This window comes from Salmo salar, chromosome ssa25 (assembly GCF_905237065.1).
Source record: "Salmo salar chromosome ssa25, Ssal_v3.1, whole genome shotgun sequence".
In the NCBI taxonomy this organism is placed as follows: domain Eukaryota; kingdom Metazoa; phylum Chordata; class Actinopteri; order Salmoniformes; family Salmonidae; genus Salmo; species Salmo salar.
Genome location: NC_059466.1, coordinates 53,212,591 through 53,222,041, shown reverse-complemented (window position 1 = coordinate 53,222,041; position 9,451 = coordinate 53,212,591). Strand labels below are relative to the sequence as shown.

At 46.5% G+C, this 9,451-nt stretch overlaps 1 protein-coding gene and 1 non-coding gene across 2 annotated transcripts in view; both read left to right on the top strand.

Annotated features, from left to right (window-relative positions):
* Window positions 1-9,172, top strand: part of LOC106586950 (unconventional myosin-X) — a 268,076-nt gene extending 258,904 nt beyond the window's left edge. Inside the window, exons 38-40 of the mRNA XM_045707324.1 lie at window positions 426-587; window positions 3,136-3,327; window positions 8,233-9,172. Coding sequence (XP_045563280.1) covers window positions 426-587; window positions 3,136-3,327; window positions 8,233-8,337 — 459 coding nt within the window. The 3' untranslated portion in view covers window positions 8,338-9,172. The remainder of the gene's footprint in view (window positions 1-425; window positions 588-3,135; window positions 3,328-8,232) is intronic.
* trnat-ugu (transfer RNA threonine (anticodon UGU)) lies at window positions 4,955-5,028 on the top strand. The gene has a single exon. It is a non-coding gene; the product is annotated as a tRNA-Thr (tRNA).
* Window positions 9,173-9,451: the final 279 nt, after the last annotated feature.

Here is a 9,451-nt window from a genome sequence, read left to right as displayed (position 1 = left end):
CCTAGCGGTTAGAGGAGGAACAGGTAGCCTAGCGGTTAGAGAAGCAACAGGTAGCCTAGCGGTTAGAGAAGGAACAGGTAGCCTAGCGGTTAGAGGAGGAACAGGTAGCCTAGCGGTTAGAGGAGGAACAGGGAGCCTAGCGGTTAGAGAAGCAACAGGTAGCCTAGCGGTTAGAGGAGGAACAGGTAGCCTAGCGGTTAGAGGAGGAACAGGTAGCCTAGCGGTTAGAGGAGGAACAGGTAGCCTAGCGGTTAGAGAAGCAACAGGTAGCCTAGCGGTTAGAGAAGCGTTCGAATCCCAGCTCCGACTGGAAACATCTGGTGTAGTCAGTGAAACCAGAGGGTTGCTGAAATCATCCCGGATATTGTCGCCTGTTGTTATGCCCTTTAGCAAGGTACTAAGTCTTGTCTGGTTCTCTTGTTCAGATGCTGGAGATGTGGGTGAAGGAGGAGACCTCAGCCACCAGAACCTCCATCGTAGAGAAGTGGTCCCGTCTGCAGGGACTGGACCAGCACACGGCCATGCTGAAATACATGAACATCATCAAGGAGTGGCCTGGATACGGATCCACACTGTTCGACGTGGAGGTAAATACATATTTTACATGTTATTGACACCATATATAGGTACTGATAGTATAGGTCCAAATCTAATGTAAAATAGATTCTACTGTGGTGAATGACCTTGTATCAGGGAATGCCACAGAGGATAAATACAGGTTGCTGTGTTCCACTAGGGATGATCCTGTGGTGAATAGGGCTAGGGATGATACTGTGGTGAACAGGGCTAGGGATGATACTGTGGTGAACAGGGCTAGGGATGATACTGTGGTGAACAGGGCTAGGGATGATACTGTGGTGAATAGGGCTAGGGATGATACTGTCTGTGGTGAATAGGGCTAGGGATGATACTGTCTGTGGTGAACAGGGCTAGGGATGATCCTGTGGTGAATAGGGCTAGGGATGATACTGTGGTGAACAGAGCTAGGGATGATACTGTGGTGAATAGGGCTAGGGATGATACTGTGGTGAATAGGGCTAGGGATGATACTGTGGTGAACAGGGCTAGGGATGATACTGTGGTGAATAGGGCTAGGGATGATACTGTGGTGAATAGGGCTAGGGATGATACTGTGGTGAATAGGGCTAGGGATGATACTGTGGTGAATAGGGCTAGGGATGATACTGTCTGTGGTGAATAGGGCTAGGGATGATACTGTCTGTGGTGAACAGGGCTAGGGATGATACTGTGGTGAATAGGGCTAGGGATGATACTGTCTGTGGTGAATAGGGCTAGGGATGATACTGTGGTGAATAGGGCTAGGGATGATACTGTGGGGAATAGGGCTAGGGATGATACTGTGGTGAATAGGGCTAGGGATGATACTGTGGTGAATAGGGCTATGGATGATACTGTCTGTGGTGAATAGGGCTATGGATGATACTGTCTGTGGTGAACAGGGCTAGGGATGATACTGTGGTGAATAGGGCTAGGGATGATACTGTGGTGAATAGGGCTAGGGATGATACTGTGGTGAACAGAGCTAGGGATGATACTGTCTGTGGTGAATAGGGCTAGGGATGATACTGTGGTGAACAAAGCTAGGGATGATACTGTGGTGAACAGGGCTAGGGATGATACTGTGGTGAACAGGGCTAGGGATGATACTGTCTGTGGTTAACAGGGCTAGGGATGATACTGTGGTGAATAGGGCTAGGGATGATACTGTGGTGAACAGAGCTAGGGATGATACTGTGGTGAACAGGGCTAGGGATGATACTGTGGTGAACAGGGCTAGGGATGATACTGTGGTGAACAGAGCTAGGGATGATACTGTGGTGAATAGGGCTAGGGATGATACTGTCTGTGGTGAACAGGGCTAGAGATGATACTGTGGTGAATAGGGCTAGGGATGATACTGTGGTGAACAGGGCTAGGGATGATACTGTGGTGAACAGAGCTAGGGATGATACTGTGGTGAATAGGGCTAGGGATGATACTGTCTGTGGTGAACAGGGCTAGAGATGATACTGTGGTGAATAGGGCTAGGGATGATACTGTGGTGAACAGAGCTAGGGATGATACTGTCTGTGGTGAATAGGGCTAGGGATGATACTGTGGTGAACAAAGCTAGGGATGATACTGTGGTGAACAGGGCTAGGGATGATACTGTGGTGAACAGGGCTAGGGATGATACTGTGGTGAACAGGGCTAGGGATGATACTGTCTGTGGTGAACAGGGCTAGGGATGATACTGTGGTGAATAGGGCTAGGGATGATACTGTGGTGAACAGAGCTAGGGATGATACTGTGGTGAACAGGGCTAGGGATGATACTGTGGTGAACAGGGCTAGGGATGATACTGTGGTGAATAGGGCTAGGGATGATACTGTGGTGAATAGGGCTAGGGATGATACTGTCTGTGGTGAACAGGGCTAGGGATGATACTGTGGTGAACAGGGCTAGGGATGATACTGTGGTGAACAGAGCTAGAGATGATACTGTGGTGAATAGGGCTAGGGATGATACTGTGGTGAACAGGGCTAGGGATGATACTGTGGTGAACAGAGCTAGGGATGATACTGTGGTGAACAGAGCTAGGGATGATACTGTGGTGAATAGGGCTAGGGATGATACTGTCTGTGGTGAACAGGGCTAGAGATGATACTGTCTTGGTGAATAGGGCTAGGGATGATACTGTGGTGAACAGGGCTAGGGATGATACTGTCTGTGGTGAACAGGGCTAGGGATGATACTGTGGTGAACAGGGCTAGGGATGATACTGTGGTGAACAGAGCTAGAGATGATACTGTGGTGAATAGGGCTAGGGATGATACTGTGGTGAACAGGGCTAGGGATGATACTGTGGTGAACAGGGCTAGGGATGATACTGTGGTGAATAGGGCTAGGGATGATACTGTCTGTGGTGAACAGAGCTAGAGATGATACTGTGGTGAATAGGGCTAGGGATGATACTGTGGTGAACAGGGCTAGGGATGATACTGTGGTGAACAGGGCTAGGGATGATACTGTGGTGAACAGGGCTAGGGATGATACTGTGGTGAACAGGGCTAGGGTATTTGATTCATTCCTTTAACTTTGTATCTGACCTGCTGTATGTCTCTGTCTCCTCAGTGTAAAGAAGGAGGCTTTCCTCACGACCTGTGGCTCAGTGTGAGTGCAGAGAACGTTTCAGTCTACAAGAGAGGAGAACCCAAACCTCTGGAGACCTTCCCCTACGAACACATCATCTTCTTCGGAGCTCCCCAGGCCACTACTTATAAAATCACCGTGGACGACAGAGAGATGTTCTTTGAGACGCCTCTGGTACAGTATTACACCATAATACAACATTATAGAAGTACTAGCCTGGTCCCAGGTCTGTTTATAACACCAGATTATAAATGACCAGTAGCCTGGTCTGTTTATAACACCAGATTATAAATGACCAGTAGCCTGGTCTGTTTATAACACCAGATTATAAATGACCAGTAGCCTGGTCTGTTTATAACACCAGATTATAAATGACCAGTAGCCTGGTCTGTTTATAACACCAGATTATAAATGACCAGTAGGCTGGTCTGTTTATAACACCAGATTATAAATGACCAGTAGCCTGGTCTGTTTATAACACCAGATTATAAATGACCAGTAGCCTGGTCTGTTTATAACACCAGATTATAAATGACCAGTAGCCTGGTCTGTTTATAACACCAGATTATAAATGACCAGTAGCCTGGTCTGTTTATAACCCCAGATTATAAATGACCAGTAGCCTGGTCCCAGGTCTGTTTATAACCCCAGATTATAAATGACCAGTAGCCTGGTCCCAGGTCTGTTTATAACACCAGATTATAAATGACCAGTAGCCTGGTCTGTTTATAACACCAGATTATAAATGACCAGTAGGCTGGTCTGTTTATAACACCAGATTATAAATGACCAGTAGCCTGGTCTGTTTATAACACCAGATTATAAATGACCAGTAGCCTGGTCTGTTTATAACACCAGATTATAAATGACCAGTAGCCTGGTCTGTTTATAACACCAGATTATAAATGACCAGTAGCCTGGTCTGTTTATAACCCCAGATTATAAATGACCAGTAGCCTGGTCCCAGGTCTGTTTATAACCCCAGATTATAAATGACCAGTAGCCTGGTCCCAGGTCTGTTTATAACACCAGATTATAAATGACCAGTAGCCTGGTCTGTTTATAACACCAGATTATAAATGACCAGTAGCCTGGTCTGTTTATAACACCAGATTATAAATGACCAGTAGCCAGGTCTGTTTATAACACCAGATTATAAATGACCAGTAGCCAGGTCTGTTTATAACACCAGATTATAAATGACCAGTAGCCTGGTCTGTTTATAACACCAGATTATAAATGACCAGTAGCCTGGTCCCAGGTCTGTTTATAACCCCAGATTATAAATGACCAGTAGCCTGGTCTGTTTATAACACCAGATTATGAATGACCAGTAGCCTGGTCCCAGGTCTGTTTATAACACCAGATTATAAATGACCAGTAGCCTGGTCTGTTTATAACACCAGATTATAAATGACCAGTAGCCTGGTCTGTTTATAACACCAGATTATAAATGACCAGTAGCCTGGTCTGTTTATAACACCAGATTATAAATGACCCGTAGCCTGGTCACTGGTCTGTTTATGCTCATGCCACCATGTTTGGCAAGACAATGAATGACAGGGAGTTGACATGATAGCAAATATACTGGTACCCCAGGCTAGCCTTTCAGGACGCCCACCAACAAGGCCTTTTTTGGCTGTTATGATGCTTCTAAACACATACACTACCGTTCAAAAGTTTGGCGGTCACTTAGAAATGTCCTTGTTTTTGAAAGAAAAGCAAATGTTTTGTTCATTAAAATGACATCAAATTGATTGGAAATACAGTGTCGACATTGTTAGTGTTGTAAATAACTATTGTCCCGTGTGGCTCAGTTGGTAGAGCATGGTGTTTGTAACGCCAGGGTTGTGGGTTCGATTCCCACGGGGGACCAGTATGGAGAAAAAATTAATGAAATGTATGTATTCACTACTGTAAGTCGCTCTGGATAAGAGCGTCTGCTAAATGACTAAAATGTAAATGTAAAAAATGTAGCTGGAAACGGCTGATTTTTAATAGAATATCTACGTAGGCGTACAGAGGCCCATTATCAGCAACCATCACTCCTGTGTTCCAATGGCACGTTGTGTTAGCTAATCCAAGTTGATCATTTTAAAAAGGCTAATTGATCATTAGAAAACCCTTTTGCAATTATGTTAGCAAATCAAATCAAATCAAATGTATTTATATAGCCCTTCGTACATCAGCTGATATCTCAAAGTGCTGTACAGAAACCCAGCCTAAAACCCCAAACAGCAAGCAATGCATGTGAAAGAAGCACGGTGGCTAGGAAAAACTCCCTAGGAAAAACTCCCTAGAAAGGCCAAAAACCTAGGAAGAAACCTAGAGAGGAACCAGGCTATGAGGGGTGGCCAGTCCTCTTCTGGCTGTGCAGGGTGGATATTATAACAGAACATGGTCAAGATGTTAAAATGTTAAAATGTTCATAAATGACCAGCATGGTCAAATAATAATAATCATAGTAGTTGTCGAGGGTGCAACAAGCACGTCCGGTGAACAGGTCAGGGTTCCATAGCCGCAGGCAGAACAGTTGAAACTGGAGCAGCAGCACGGCCAGGTGGACTGGGGACAGCAAGGAGTCATCATACCAGGTAGTCCTGAGGCATGGTCCTAGGGCTCAGGTCCTCCGAGAGAAAGACAGAAAGAGAGAATTAGAGAGAGCATATTTAAATTCACACAGGACACCGGATAAGACAAGAGAAATACTCCAGATGTAACAGACTGACCCTAGCCCCCGACACATAAACTACTGCAGCATAAATACTGGAGGCTGAGACAGGAGGGATCAGAAGACACTGTGGCCCCATCCGATGATACCCCGGACAGGGCCAAACAGGCAGGATATAACCCCACCCACTTTGCCAAAGCACAGCCCCCACACCACTAGAGGGATGTCTCCAACCACCAACTTACCGTCCTAAGACAAGGCCGAATATAGCCCACAACGATCTCCGCCATGGCACAACCCAAGGGGGGGCGCCAACCCAGACAGGAAGACCACGTCAGTGACTCAACCCACTCAAGTGACGCACCCCTCCCATGGACGGCATGGAAGAACACCAGTAAGCCAGTGACTCAGCCCCTGTAAAAGGGTTAGAGGCAGAGAATCCCAGTGGAAAGAGGGGAACCGGCAAGGCAGAGACAGCAAGGGCGGTTCGTTGCTCCAGCCTTTCCGTTCACCTTCACACTCCTGGGCCAGACTATACTTAATCATAGGACCTACTGAAGAGATAAGTCTTCAGTAAAGATTTAAAGGTTGAGACTGAGTCTGCATCTCTCACATTGGTAGGCAGACCATTCCATAAAAATGGAGCTCTATAGGAGAAAGCCCTACCTCCAGCCGTTTGCTTAGAAATTCTAGGGATAATTAGGAGGCCTGCGTCTTGTGACCGTAGCGTACGTGTAGGTATGTACGGCAGGACCAAATCGGAAAGATAGGTAGGAGCAAGCCCATGTAATGCTTTGTAGATTAGCAGTAAAACCTTGAAATCAGCCCTTGCCTTAACAGGAAGCCAGTGTAGGGAGGCTAGCACTGGAGTAATATGATCAAATTTTTGGGTTCTAGTCAGGATTCTAGCAGCTGTATTTAGCACTAACTGAAGTTTGTTTAGTGCTTTATCCGGGTAGCCGGAAAGTAGAGCATTGCAGTAGTCCAGCCTAGAAGTAACAAAAGCATGGATTAATTTTTCTGCGTCATTTTTGGACAGAAAGTTTCTGATTTTTGCAATGTTACGTAGATGGAAAAAAGCTGTCCTTGAAATAGTCTTGATATGTTCTTCAAAAGAGAGATCAGGGTCCAGAGTAACGCCGAGGTCCTTCACAGTTTTATTTGAGATGACTGTACAACCATCCAGATTAATTGTCAGATTCAACAGAAGATCTCTTTGTTTCTTAGGACCTAGAACAAGCATCTCTGTTTTGTCCGAGTTTAAAAGTAGAAAGTTTGCAGCCATCCACTTCTTTATGTCTGAAACACAGGCTTCTAGCGAGGGCAATTTTGGGGCTTCACCATGTTTCATTGAAATGTACAGCTGTGTGTCGTCCGCATAGCAGTGAAATTTAACATTATGTTTTCGAATGACATCCCCAAGAGGTAAAATATATAGTGAAAACAATAGTGGTCCTAAAACGGAACCTTGAGGAACACCGAAATTTACAATTGATTTGTCAGAGGACAAACCATTCACAGCTGAAAACTGTTGTCCTGCTTAAAGAAGCAATAAAACTGGCCTTCTTTAGACTAGTTGAGTATCTGGAGCATCAGCATTTGTGGGTTTGATTACAGGCTCAAAATGGCCAGAAACAAAGATCGGTGCACAACTGAGCAAGAGGACAAGTACATTAGAGTGTCTAGTTTGAGAAATAGACACCTCACAAGTCCTCAACTGGCAGCTTCATTAAATAGTACCCGCAAAACACCAGTCTCAACATCAACAGTGAAGAGGCGACTCCGGGATGCTGGTCTTCTAGGCAGAGTTCCTCTGTCCAGTGTCTGTGTTCTTTTGCCCATCTTAATCTTTTCTTTTTATTGGCCAGTCTGAGATATGGCTTTTTCTTTGCAAGTCTGCCTAGAAGGTCAGCATCCCGGAGTCGCCCAGTTGTGCACCGGGGCCTCCCACTCCTCTTTCTATTCTGGTTAGAGCCAGTTTGCGCTGTTCTGTGAAGGGAGTAGTACACAGCGTTGTACAAGATCTTCAGTTTCTTGGAAATTTCTCACATGGAATAGCCTTCATTTCTGAGAACAAGAGTAGACTGACGAGTTTCAGAAGAAAGATCTTTGTTTCTGGCCATTTTAAGCCTGTAATTGAACCCACAAATGTTGATGCTCCAGATACTCAACTAGTCTAAAGAAGGCCAGTTTTATTGCTTCTTTAAGCAGGACAACAGTTTTCAGCTGTGCTAACATAATCGAAAAAGGGTTTTCTAATGATCAATTAGCCTTTTTTTAAATGATAAACTTGGATTAGCTAACACAACGAAGTGCCATTGGAACACAGGAGTGATGGTTGCTGATAATGGGCGTCTGTGTACGCCGTTTTCCCTGCTGTTAAAACTGTATCCTCTGTATTGTTTCAGGTTGGAGAGATCACCAAGATCATGAAAGCCTACATCAACATGATAGTGAAGAAGAGGTGCAGTGTCAGATCTGTTTCCAGCTACGGAACCAACTGGGTCAGGTGATTAGGGACAGGACAGGACACAGCCCAGCTGGCTTCCCACCGCCCTGGGCTAACAGGCTAACAGGACAGGACACAGACCAGTTGACTTCCCACTGCCACAGGCTAACAGGCTAAAAGGCTAACAAGCTAACAGGATAGGACAGGACACAGCCCAGCTGGCTTCCCCCGCCACAGGCTAACAGGACAGGACACAGCCTAGTTGGCTCCCACCGCTCCAGGCTAACAGGCTAACAGGACAGAACAGGACACTGCCCAGTTGGCTTCCCACCGCCCCAGGCTAACAGGCTAAAAGTCTAACATTACAGGACACGTCCCAGTTGGCTTTCCACCGCCCCAGGCTAACAGGCTAAAAGGCTAACATTACAGGACACATCCCAGTTGACTTCCCACCGCCGCAGGCTAACAGGCTAAAAGTCTAACAGGACAGGACACAGCCCAGTTGGCTTCCCACCGCCCCAGGCTAACAGGCTAAAAGGCTAACATTACAGGACACATCCCAGTTGGCTTCCTGCCGCCCCAGGCTAACAGGCTAAAAGGCTAACAGGATAGGACAGGACACAGCCCAGTTGGCTTCCTGCCGCCCCAGGCTAACAGGCTAAAAGTCTAACAGGATAGGACAGGACACAGCCCAGTTGGCTTCCTGCCGCCCCAGGCTAACAGGCTAAAAGTCTAACATTACAGGACACATCCCAGTTGACTTTCCACCGCCCCAGGCTAACAGGCTAAAAGGCTAACAGGATAGGACAGGACACAGCCCAGTTGGCTTCCTGCCGCCCCAGGCTAACAGGCTAAAAGTCTAACATTACAGGACACATCCCAGTTGACTTCCCACCGCCCCAGGCTAACAGGCTAACAGGACAGGACACAGCCTAGTTGGCTCCCACCGCTCCAGGCTAACAGGCTAACAGGACAGAACAGGACAATGCCCAGTTGGCTTCCCACCGCCCCAGGCTAACAGGCTAAAAGTCTAACATTACAGGACACGTCCCAGTTGGCTTCCTACCGCCCCAGGCTAACAGGCTAAAAGTCTAACAGGACAGACACATCCCAGTTGGCTTCCCACCGCCCCAGGCTAACAGGCTAAAAGGCTAACATTACAGGACACATCCCAGTTG